At 36.8% G+C, this 13,491-nt stretch overlaps 1 protein-coding gene across 1 annotated transcript; it reads left to right on the forward strand.

Moving 5' to 3' along the window:
- Positions 1-3,522: 3,522 nt before the first annotated feature.
- Positions 3,523-12,054, forward strand: LOC100370401 (proteasome subunit beta type-7-like). The gene is made up of 7 exons (XM_002732999.4): positions 3,523-3,599; positions 4,166-4,247; positions 5,564-5,661; positions 7,692-7,832; positions 9,268-9,442; positions 10,066-10,217; positions 11,610-12,054. The coding sequence occupies exons 1-7, from the start codon at positions 3,541-3,543 to the stop codon at positions 11,716-11,718; spliced, it is 816 nt and encodes a 271-aa protein (XP_002733045.1). The 5' UTR covers positions 3,523-3,540; the 3' UTR covers positions 11,719-12,054.
- Positions 12,055-13,491: the final 1,437 nt, after the last annotated feature.

The following is a 13,491-nucleotide window of genomic DNA, read 5'->3' on the forward strand; positions in this document are numbered from 1 at the left end:
TTATGCTAATTGTAAACCGGACACACTTATTTTCATGAGTAGAGTTTAATTTATACAGTTGTATTCATATGCTAAGTGTAATTACTACAACTGTGGCAAATGTTGTAAACCACTATAATTGTAGATCGGACTTTGCACCTAAGCTAGGAGTGAGAAGCTTTAGTCGCAGCGCAACGTTTAGAGTTGATGTTGATGTGACGTTTTCCTTAATTACTGAAAAAACAAAGTCTGCAGAGGCGGCGGCACTAAATTTTACATGGAGGGGCGAGATCTGCTCACCATCCCTAAGCGGCTCCGGGGGCATGTAGCCCTTAAACACTTTGAAATCTAGACTCTCTGACACGCCATTTCCTGCATTTTGAGGGGCAAATTTGCTGACAGAAAGGGTTTCAGCATCATTTTAGTGGGGGTGATTTTGGACCCCCCCCCCAACATTTTTGTGAGAGGCAATCGCCCCTTCTGAAACTGCAGGTCAAAATAGTTTTGATGTTGTGGACGTCCTTCTTTTCAGCCTCGTCCCTAAAAAGCATTTATTAAGCAATGGATGAGAACGAAACAACTTGTAACTAGCTGAACGACGAGAGTATTTTAATGAGTTTCATTGGCGAAACAAGTAAAAATGTGTAAGATGGAACACATCTGCGCAAGGTAGCAGTGAAGAGAATACAACCCCCTTGTATTTTCATTTTAGAACTTGGTAAATGACAATTCTACTGGCTCTGGTACTACCAATGTTGCAACACCATGACATTCATTGCACATCCAGTCGGAATATATAAACTTCGAATTTGTCAGTACCCTGGCATTTCTTATGGAAATTGTAGTAAGTTCGCGTCAGAATCAGAGATTGCACAAATTTATTCATGTTACTAAAATAAATTGAGATAAAACAGTAACCTTTTCAGGTTGGGTTAGCCCTGAGTGACATAACAGTCACATGGTGTGGCGCTGTTCCAAACCATGCAAGTGTTCTTCTGTATTCCCCTTGTCATCATTCAAGATGTTCATAGCATCTTTACAAAGAAGCCTGCTACCTGATTGGTGGAAACGGCTTGGCGAGTTAGTTTTTTTTTTAAATTGCACCTAATGATCAAAACTGAATGAATAAGATAGTGCCCGAATAGGAGACTCTTTCGAGGATATAAAATCCGAGCAAGGTTGAATAATAAGCTTCAGTGACGTCACAAAGACGTAAACGGACGAGCAATGTCATTCAAATAGAGAACTATTTGATCCGGTTGTGTAGTCTTTCGTCATTTACGTCATAGATGCAATTCGTCGCTAGAGGGCGCAACTCATAGGAACGATGAATTGCACGCTAGCTACGTACGGATCGAGCGAAAACCTTCCCATATTCTGTCTGGCAGACGCCGTTGTTTGTTATTATCTAAAGGTCCACTTGTGTCGAGACTGATTGTTTCACTGTGTTCCAAACCCCGCCAAACACTTTGCTTCATCGCCAAAATCCAGGACATCGCTTTTACTATTTTGGAACTTAAAGCGGGAGGGTAGTCACCTGCGCACGCGCGGGAATTGATTCCCAAGCGACAATAACAACACACGCTGAAAACGCAAAGGCTCATGGGTAGACGCTTGTTTGTAAACAATGACACGCCATGGCCATCTGACGCATGCGCAGGTGACGACTCCCCCGCTTTAAACAGGCCTAAGGTCGCTATTGCATGATTTCAGCATAAATAGTGTCTCGTTAACTGTGAGATAGTAAATTGATATATACATACGTGGTTTCTGCTTTAATAACCCGTATTGGTGTCAAATGTTATCACTGAGAGAACAGTGAGATCCGTTATTAAAGTTAATCATTCATAGAGCAGTATTGGGTAACGGCACTAATATATGAACTATTTGTGGGAATTGTGGGGAATCACTGGCTTCACCTTGAAACCCAATTACTGTAGGCCGCGGTATGCACGAATTGTAGGAAATCATTGAATTCACCTTGAAACCAATTACTGTAAGGCGCAGTAATTCGTAACAGGAGCGAATACTATTCAAGAAGTATTCATCTCAGACAGCCGATCTGAAACTGGGAATGGACTTTACCTGACATGACCCATTTTTTGTGCGCTACGTTTTTGTATTTTTTATGCAGTTATAGTTGTTGACAATTGAAATTTACTTGCAAAACTGATTTCCAACCGGTTTACATGAATTAATGAATGAAGTAAAATCACATAACATAAGAATACATGGGTACGTTTGGCTAACGTAAACCCATTTTCCAACCTTGACTGATGACTGCCATTGGTGGTTGGGTGTCCAGAATTAACGCGTTCAGTTTACAGAATGTTTTGAACCTAAACAAATGTGACAGCACCGAAAAGAGTATGACGTCATCGGTCCAACAATTTTCAACCTCCGTGTGAAACAGTAACGTCACAATAACATCATTAATCACAAATTTTGAGAAAAGTTGTATAGGAACCAGCAAGTCAAACATGTTTTAGGAAGTATTATATGTTTAAAACAAATTTAAGTGTTAGACTCCATTAGAATAAGAAATCCGAGTGTCTTTTATGTCATAGTAAAACATCTAAAGAATCCAATGTTAGTGTATTCAGTATGTACATGTATTTGTTAAGAAACTCTGTGTCATAATACCACTAATTTGGATTCTGGATACATGATGACGTCATAATAATCCGAAAATTACGTTTTTTTCGCATATTTATATATGGCATTTTATGAAAATAAAACATCATCGGAAGCCCATGAACCAACCAATGACGAATTTAACATTAGCAATTTCGACAGCAAATACAGTTACTTTGCCGGGTGATAGAATGTGTTTGTATTTTTGTGATTGGCCCGACTCCCTCGAACTCGCTACAACCATGGCACCCTCACCCTCCTAGTTATATGCCGTTATTATGTGTGTTTTTTGTTACTTTAAACTGAACTAAATGAATACGCGTAAATTTGCGTCAAAATAGCCAATATTGGTAGCCAATAACAAACCATTCCACTCTTATCTTAGCGAACATGTGGTTTTTTTTTATGGTGCCAGTTAGTTAAACAATAATGAGGGTGTTCAGACGACATTTTACAAGTCAGAGTAGATTCTCCATGGATACGGTGTAGCTGGTAACCACCGCATGAGGGCGTGCTTGACGGTGACTGAAAACTTATTTCGTCAGGTATCACAATCTCATCGATGACGGAAATGGCCCACATGTTCGCGTTCTCGCCCAAAAAATCACTTTCACACACGATCTATTGATTACCATGATTGCATACCGTATGTCCCATGCAAAGAAAAGTAAAGCCCCGTGTAAAGCGTTGATGTAAATCACATGGACCGCAACGTGGGGATTAAAAAGACTGTTGTCTGTTTTTTATTTTTATTTTTTTATTAATCTATTTATTCAGTGGTAATTTAATTTTATCTGTAATTATATATAATATTTGTTTCTGTATATATGCACACCCCCGATTTAAAATGGCCAACTCCTAATTCGAGGGAATAATAAACCAGAGGAAACAAATTACGAACAAACATCCGTAAACTAATTTTTCAAAATGGCGGCTATGACAGCAGAACTGAGTGAAGGGGGGTTTGTTTTTGATAATTGCAGACGGTAAGTACACTTTTTTTCAATAAAATAATCAGAAATTGTTTTAATTATAATGCAGAGATTTTCCAATGAAATTATTTTGTCAATTGCGCATAGTCTAACTGAACTGGCGGTATTTTAAATAATGTGGTTATCCTACCGTGCTGCATGGATGAGTTGCACTTTTTTCTTTTGACAAACTGTGGGGACAACCACCACATGGCGAAATATGCCCAGTGATCCATGGGTGAACGTGGTTGGTCGTTGAATTGTCGGGGTAGTACAGATAGATAATGAATCTTTGATACTCTGCGATATTATCTATGGTCTGAACGATTATTTCATTTAGCAACAACTATTCATCAACTAAAAATGATCATAAATGGTCGTGCAAAACAAAACAAAATAAAGCAAAAAACAGGTGGCGAGGGGGGATTTTAGCTTACATAAAACTAAATAAAAAAGAGAAAAATGAATTTGCTCTTTTAAATTATCTATCTTGCATGATTTTTTTTTTTGAATTCTACATCTATGTATTTATCAAGCCCTGTGGACTGATTCAGTGATTGTAATTTATTTCATCTCAACAGAAATGCTTTTTTAGCACAGAAAGGTTTACCACTCCCAAAAGCTAGAAAAACTGGGACTACGATTGTTGGAATTGTCTTCAAGGTTAGTATTTACAATCTGCAATCAATACAGACATATCTAGATTGTCTCGTGACAATTTCTGCCCCACTATTTCTTGGTTTGTTGGCAATTTTCACTTATTAACAACAAAATTCATGAATTGTTCAAGATAAAATCATACAACATAATTCACAAACATTTCTTGTGACACAATCTTTTTCATTGTTTTTTAATATCGGTATCAAAGAATATCGTTGCTTCTAATGTCACAGAAACTTCGTCTAAGACCTCTAATATGTGTCATTACTATAGCAGACTGACCAATAAGTAAGGCCAACCCACAGCCCTTCAAGCCGATTCACCAGTCTAGTATTACCGGTATACATAGATTCGTAGAAGTCTCACCATAATAGACTGCATCTTGTCTACTGTGAAGGTGACTCATTTGCATAAATTGCTGTAAAAATACCAAAACTTATTACATCTCATAAAAATCTTGTTTGTGCAAGCATTTTACTTTCGATTTGATATTATTCAAATTTGCACCACCATAAAATACCTGATATAAATAGTGTCAAAATTCTCTGTGGCTATTCAAGTAAATAAATTAAATGCTGTGAAAAAGCATCTTCAGAAGGAACTACTTTAGTACTTAATTTCATTCTCATATAACTGATATAGCTGATATAGACAGTAAACTGCAGTACATTTGTAACAACAAGAATTCATGATGACATCATTTAAACTGATACACTAAGAATGATGACATCACAGTATTATTATTATTATTATTTATATAGCGCACTACACTGCATGTCAGAGCGCTGTGTACCAGTAATTATGTTACATGTACATAGTGCTTCATTACTGTAGCTCTAGCTTGGGATCATCTACCGGTAGATATAATTGGACTCGCATCTATGTCTCATGAATTATTATGTGTGCAATTCATGTTCATAATGATAAAAGAATGTTGAAAATAAGCTGCACTGTTGTGGCTCTAATGTAAGCAGTATATAAATAACGCACTGAAATTGCCATCTAATTGGTGGGTTCATATTTAGAGGTGTGATCAATACAGAGAATTGCTAGCATATCTAAATGCAACTTGTATCATTGGGGGTGGCACATAGATTGGCTTATAGGTGCTGTGAAACGAGACTACCTAAGAGAGAATCAATCTAGTGTGTGTAGTAATTATATGGAAGAACGAACGATACTGATTTCACCTGAAATAATAGCGCAACATAAACCAAAAAGATTGTCAACATAGCAAACATTATTTTAAATGAGAAAATGTTTGATTATGGACATGTGAATGTAATATTAATAACATTTCATTTTTTGTGTACATGCAGGATGGTGTAGTACTTGGTGCTGATACTAGAGCCACAGAAGATACCATAGTAGCTGATAAAAACTGTTCAAAAATTCATTATATTGCTCCAAATATATAGTAAGTAGTAAGCCTTAAGACATATTACTATTCTTATAAGTGCCGTTAATAATGTCATCGATGAGCACTTATAATGGGCCAATGTTTAACCCTTTTCCGGTCAAGTCGGTGAAAAACCGCCATCAATATGGGTATGCTAGAATTTACCACTCCAGCTAGCTAACTGGTTAAGTCGTTGAAAAACGGCCTGCTATTTAGGTTGCTCAGACGGTCAAGCGTTTATAATACGTAATACGTTGTACGGAACCTGATACATGTATTTTACACTTTTTACAATTATGGAGGGAGAGAATTTGTTTTCGATTCCGTCAAGTCAAATAAATTAACCAAGTAATAAAGAATGTAATTCTATACACTTGTCTGCTCATTTCACTATTTTACCGTCACAACGCGACGTTTGCGACGACGTAAAAAAAAAACGCCTTGACCACATTGCAAACTGCAGCATTACAACCGTAGTTGAACGACACGATTCACGATTATAACGGTAGTAACGTATTTTGACCAGCTTGGCAAATAGTCCCAGCACTTAGAATAAATAGCATGACGGATTCCAACGGCTGAGCTTGGAATGTTGCCAATCACCAACATAAAATGACCGGGACAGCTGGTGGGAAATATTCAAGTCCACGTAATTTCACCGTCTGAGCTAGCATATGCAATTCTATGTGTATGCAAATTGTAACCAATCCGTATTCGAAAAAATAACATATTTATTTACATAACAATAAATAATCAAATTGTGGATAGATGCAGTCTTGTGGACATGTGGTCGTTCAGTATAAATCTGGCCGAAGAAAGTGAGATAAAGCCCAGACTCGCAGTGTGTCTACTTTCCGACACGTACGTTAATATGCCGTCCTATACAGATAGGAAGTGTTTTATGAAGGAAAGAAGGAAACTGAAAAAAACACGTCAATCGTGCAGTGGCACGGGGAGTGATAAGTTCGACATTCACATGACAGATTTTTCACCAGCAAAGCCTGGGAAAAGAAAGAAATCCAAAGCAAAGAAAACATTTGACGTCGGTCAGTTACCAGCCGAACGTACCACTGATAATAGTGTACTCAAGAAAAGGCATAAAGAACAAACGCAAGTCGGAGACTGTTTCCTCTGTCAATGAACATGCGATTACAGAAGAAAGCTGTTTGAAGGACTGCAGGGGCAAACTAGGGGGCAAACCAGGAGGCAAACGTAAATCGAAGACAAACCGTAAAGTGGTTGAATCACCAGTTGCCGACGATGCAGATGCCGAAGAAATGGGAGTTGGTCACGCTGAAATACAACGTGCCGATTCGGAACCGTCGACATCCGCCACAACTACCAACACAGAAAAGCTAAAGATTCGCATTCCAGCTCAGCAGCCAATCAGCGACGGCCTAACGCTTAGATGACAATTTCGGTTTCAAATACCCCGGCTTAGTGTTCTAGGTTCTTCGCGTAATTAGGTGTTCGTATGCAAGGGATTTTTCCACACAAAAACGATGAATTAGGCCGAATTTTGTTATCGGTTGGCTTAATATAAGCCCGACGAGTCGTATTTTTGTGAAAGATTGGTATTTTTGTCCTGATTTGTAGGAATCTGAAAAACGCGTTTCACAACTTGTCTCTTATTTAGTTTTATGCTTCATTCAAGATGGCGGCCCCCATATAGTAAATATCGTACTTATTTTGTTATTGCGTGTGCGCCAGCTGACTGTGTCCGGACCCCACACAAAGAAGTTCGCTGATTCTGTTCCAAACTTTTTGGATTTTGGCAATCCAATGATGTATACTCCCACTGCATTGTCTTTGTGCATTCTTTGAGGTATCCTTGTAATAACCTCATATTACACTGAAAATGTGGCAGAAGTATTGCCTTATTAAATCAACTACTGAAAGCCTCCATGAATAGTTACAATGAATGGGAATAAATGGTGTCAGCAGGTGATGTTAAGGGTTAAATGGAGTTTTAAGAACCCAATTATTGAACAAAAACAACTGTCCTGCTTACAACCTGTCACTTAATTTTATTTGACTATCCGTTTCAGTTGTTGTGGAGCGGGTACTGCCGCAGATACCGAGATGACAACACAGATGATATCTTCTCAACTAGAACTGCATCGTTTATCTACTGGAAGAACTGCTAGGGTCTGTGTAGCTAATAGAATGCTCAAACAAATGTTGTTTAGGTAAGGTTGTGTTTGGTCACCTAATATGATCTCCATGTATGCATGGAACTGCTAGGGTCTGTGTAGCTAATAGAATGCTCAAACAAATGTTGTTTAGGTAAGGTTGTGTTTGGTCACCTAATATGATCTCCATGTATGCATGGAACTGCTAGGGTCTGTGTAGCTAATAGAATGCTCAAACAAATGTTGTTTAGGTAAGGTTGTGTTTGGTCACCTAATATGATCTCCATGTATGCATGGAACTATATTGTAGTTTATGGTGTATGCAATTTTTTTATGTGTTTGGGTTGTTGAGATAAATGTGGATTACAAATTGTCTTGCTGATGTACAAAATGTGGTGAATTTGTGGTGCGTCATGTATTTGTATGTGTGTGTGCATGCATGTGTCTGTTCTTTTGCATGTCATACTTAAGTAGAATGCTTAATTATTGGTGGTCGTTGCGCTGCGCATGTGCAACATTTCTGTTGATAAACTGATTTTCCCACAATCCAAAGCTCTCTTCTTATGGAAATCACAAGTATGAGGTTTCACCTGGGCGCGACTTGCACTAATTACTTTTGGTGACTCCTTTGATACCTTTAAATCACTTAAAAATGCCCCATTAAAGCTTGGTAACGTCTCAGTTTGTACTCGTTGATCTGCGCGACAGTCAAAGTCGCCATCTTTGTTTATATGAGACCATAAATCTTGCACATGCGTGGCGCGACGACTACCGTCCTGGCAAGGTATACAATGTTTGTTGTTGTTGTTGTCATCGTCGTGATCATTGACCATCATTGTGTGGGCAGAATAACTCTAGTGATTTTTATTTAATCTTTTCCGAATATTGAAATATTCTCTATCAATGAATAATCTTAGTGTAGTCTAAGTTTGGTACGGCTGGCTCGTATATTTTTGGAAATATTGGTGAAAATTTAGTTTGGAGTAGTTTGTAATTGCAGAATGTCTCTTTCTGATTTGAAACATGAAACCAATTTTGGTGTGACTATCGTGTATAATTTTCAGGATATACATGGAAATTTAGACTTAAAAAAAAGTGCTGAAGTGAGGACATTTGCACTGGTGATCACAAAAATCAGACATCAGTACTACATTCTCAAAGATCTGTTACTTTTAGATCACATAGTAACCAGATATGTTTTCTTTATATGATCGAAGAAATTTCGGCTGGAACAAGTTTTGAGTATGCGTTGCTTTAAATCAATTAAAGGAATGTGTTTGTCCGAATATGACCAAACAGAACCAGCGTTATATGGAGTACTATTGCATGGCTCACTCCTCTGGTTTCTCGTAGCATAACAAGGCAGGGCAGTACGAGGTATTCGATGAACGAAATGAAATTTCATTTTTTCTGTATGCGTTTTAATTATCCACAACTGCTAAGTTTTACAAGTATCATGTATCACACTAATGATAATGATTGGTAATTGTAGGTACCAGGGATACATCTCAGCTGCTTTAGTACTAGGTGGCGTTGATTCAACTGGTCCACATTTATACAGTGTCTATCCGCATGGTTCTACTGATATGTTGCCATACGTCACAATGGGTTCAGGATCATTAGCGGCCATGGCTGTCTTTGAAGACGGTTTCAAACCTAATATGGAGGTATGCGTTATCCACTACCATTCTCCAATCATCAACTGTATGTTGGGATTCAGTGATTCTTAACTCTCAACCATGCAACCATCTTCAATAATCAGTCGCAGCTTTAAAAAAATTACTCAATATTTTACTTACCAAGACAAAAATAACATTTAAATAATAACACATGTTGGTGAGGGTAATATCACGATTTGTTGCCTACCCAAGGGATGATGACCATTATATTGATGATGCACATTTGTGTATTCTAAAAATTGTCATGCTTTATCCAGTTAATATACATTTTTATAACTATGTTTAACGATTGATAGTATCGTGAAATCTGTATTAGAAGCTGCAGCTTCTATTAAAATGGTACAATGGAACAGAGGGGATGCGGTTTCTATTACAGTATCTACACATATGAGAAACTGTGAATTTTGGGCTCTCAAATGTTCAAAAAGAGTGGGTGTGGCTTCTATTAGGGATGTGGCTTCTAATACAGATTTAACAGTAGTTTGCATGCTAGGACATTGCCTCAAACAAACGAATCAATAAATCCAAAATATAGATGTTTACCCCACTCTGATCAAGTTATCTCACTGCACAATCCTATATAACAAATATGTTATGTGTTGTTTTAATAGCGTGATGCGGCTGTGACTTTAGTACGCAATGCTATAGCTGCTGGTATATTTAATGACCTTGGTTCTGGAAGTAATGTTGATGTATGTGTTATCACAAAGGACAAAGTAGATTATATCAGACCCTATGATGAAGCTAATAAGAAAGGAGTCAGGTTAGTAATAAAAAAGGAAATTGCAGACTTCCAAATCATAGTAGCATTTTTCCCAAGGTTTCTTTCAAACTTTCACATAATAATTAACACCTCTTTCATACAAATTAGCCATATTGCTGAGGAAAACACTGACTACTGTAAAATGACTAATTTTCACTGGGTTTGAATTTCACTGATTTACCATTTCAGGCATATTCAGTGTGTTTTAAATTCACGGTTTCGTCATTTAGATAATGTGTATTATGCTAAATTTTACATATTCACTGTGTTTTAATTCAGCGCATTTTTCCAGTCAGCGAAATAAGCTAAATTAAAACCCAGTGAATAATTACCCCCTTTACAGTATATAATGAATTTCATTGAAATATTTCTATTTTAGCTGGAATTTATTTTTGTATAATGTACATTTTCTGGATTTTACTCCCACTAAAGCATCCTATCAGCAAAAATAACAGAAGTAAAAATGTTGTTAGTAGTATTTTAGAATAAATTTGGATATCTGGACATTTTAATTCTATATTTTAATGTCCCCTATATTTTGTTATCAGTCTTAATGTTAGCAACTTGCGTCCCACCCATTTATGTAACCCAACCTTCCCAGAACCATATTCTCGGGGCGGACATCTGGGCATTTTCACCGCCTGGCAACCCGCGGCGGTGAAAACAAAGGCCCAAAACTCGCAGAAAACGGTACTTTGGGGTGATTGTTGAGACTCCTCTGAACAGTGCAACAAGATTAGCCCTACGTGTGTAACATATATAAATTTGATTGTTCGGGATTACTTCAAAGTTGAGTTTGTGTTGTTTTCTCGAATTTTCACCGGCTCGACCGGCGTTCCACAGCAACGCGCACAGAGCCCATAGAAATGCATGGTACAGTGGTGCGCGTCTTAGCAACGTGGAGCGTCTGTGACGTAGCTCCGCCCCCGAGGATACTGTAAAACATGTTGAAAAAGTGACATGCTATTTTAGTGAATTGTGGTAAAATGACGTAATAGCGAAATTTTGATTTAGTGAATCTCTCTTGTCATTGTTGATTTCTTTGTTTGGCGGCCATTTTGAATTGATAATAAAGTCATTGGCGACATCTTGAATTAGCGAATCAGTTCTCTTAATTTGCGAAAAAGACATGTTTTACAGTAATTACGTCTATAATACATGAGGGTCTAACACTTTTGAAGCTAACACCCTCTTGTGGCAAGTTTTTTTGATGGGGGAAGTATGTTGGAAAAAACCCCCTATGATTGGTTTGAACAGATTGTCTTCGAATGTTTGGCTGAGACAGGATTCACCGTATTTTTAGTATTCTCCAGAAAGCATCAAGTGTGTACAAGCCTAACTTGTACATGTACAGATGTATGTTGACACTTTATATCTGTTGTATCATTACAGGCAAGGTAATTACAAATACAAGAAAGGCACCACTGCTGTGTTGACTACACACATCAAAAAACTAGACATGGAGGTGACGAGTGAAAGAGTGGAAGCAATGGAAACATAATGAAAATGTTGCATAGTTTGTTGATATGATTATCTTTTTGAGTTTCATGTTGCTTTATGTATTTAATGAAGAGTTATAAAGTCATCCGATATAAAAGTTGAAGGCCTTAACACAATGTTTATAATAGCTTAGTTTAAAATCTATTGTGGTTGTTTTGGGAGGAACTTGTTTTCAGGAAATGCTGTTTGTATGAAGAACTGTCTCTTGCCCCAAGATGTTACAATGTATCTGATGTGACTTAATGAATGTACCAGGGTATCCAATTGTAATTTGGGGATTCTGTTAAACAAATTTGGAGTCCACCAGTAATTAAATCAAATTTCTGAAGACAAAAAACCTGATTTCCGATAGTAAAACAAATAATTGTGTTAACATTAGAATGGTTGACCATTTTGTGTATTGGGGGGGGGGGCATACATTTCCTTAGATCATGTTCCATATCATCTTCAACTGCTGTTGTGATTTAAGCTCAAGGTTCATGGTTAAGGTCTACATAATAGATTTGTATTTGTATCTGTCAACTCTTTTCATTACTATGAATAAACTCAAGACATTTATTTGATATACTAGAAGTTTTTTTGTGTTTAATCTTGTTTACATCAATACATGTCGAATTACAGTAGAATGCTACTCAATAGTAAAAGTAATGTAGTTTTAAATATGTGACATTTTATGTCATAAGGATGAAGAAAATAACAAACAATTATGTGATTATAGCAAGTTTTGTCTGTTTTACTGCATTTTATCATTGTTTTCATATGGCGAGGATATATCTCAAAATGTTGTACTGTGACACACAGTAAAAACCATGTGTACCGGTAAGATAAATTACATGGACTTGTGGAAGTCAAAGTCAGACCAAAGGTTAAATGTTATCATTGGGAGGACTTGTATCCTGAATATGTTGGCTTTCTTTCTGCGCAAAATTTGTAATGTTGAAGGGGAGCCATGCATCTATCTCCAAATGGAATATGCTATAAAAATTTAAGAACATCACTACACAATCCGTGAATAAGTATATGCAAGAGTTGACCTTCCCAAAACTTCTTGAAATGAGGAACTTGCATGTATGAATATTCGTGATCATACTCTTATAATATAAATAATAGACCTCCAGATCCTTGGAGCTTAATGGGCAGCATGTCTGTCAAATCAAAGCACTTGAGTTCAACCTTGGCATTTGTAGTCACAACTTTCTACTTAGCACAGTAAAACTTGCTTGGTGTTTTATCATTGTTGTCATATGATCTGTATTCAAGTCGTAGAGTGCTTTACGAAACACAGGCTTATAAAATGTTCTGGTAAGTTTTATCTACAATTCCTAGAACAAAGATTTGACTTGAAACAAGATTTAGTGTACATAAATACAACAATCTACATATTAATACAGCCTTAGTAATTAACAATCTCCATATGAATACAACCATAGTGCATTACAGTCTACATACGAATAGAGTGGTTTAAATATTGACATCAAACATACAGAATTATTTGTTATCTTCAAAAAAATCTCATTCCCATTGCCTATGAATTTGCATCACATCTTTTATTTAGTGTATTATGAGAAAACACATTTTGGCTATTCAGTATGTTTTGACTATACTCAAATTGACATAATCGTATTACGTTTTTATATTTCCGCATTATAGATACCTTTTGTATTAATTTCAAAAAATGGAATATAAGTGAAGGACAAAAATAGTCCACAGTTTTCCTACGATCTCTGCACTCAGTGTTTCTAACTTTATTTTAATTTTCACGAAAAACGAATGT

The sequence above is a fragment of the Saccoglossus kowalevskii genome, chromosome 17 (assembly GCF_978046115.1).
Source record: "Saccoglossus kowalevskii chromosome 17, keSacKowa6.1, whole genome shotgun sequence".
Classification (NCBI taxonomy): domain Eukaryota; kingdom Metazoa; phylum Hemichordata; class Enteropneusta; family Harrimaniidae; genus Saccoglossus; species Saccoglossus kowalevskii.

Coding starts and splice junctions, on each gene's coding strand:
- LOC100370401 (XM_002732999.4), top strand. CDS start 3,541: ATGGCGGCTATGACAGCAGAACTGAGTGAAGGGGGGTTTGTTTTTGAT. Junction 7,833..9,267: donor CTCAAACAAATGTTGTTTAG/GTAAGGTTGTGT, acceptor TGGTAATTGTAG/GTACCAGGGATACATCTCAG. Junction 10,218..11,609: donor GCTAATAAGAAAGGAGTCAG/GTTAGTAATAAA, acceptor GTATCATTACAG/GCAAGGTAATTACAAATACA.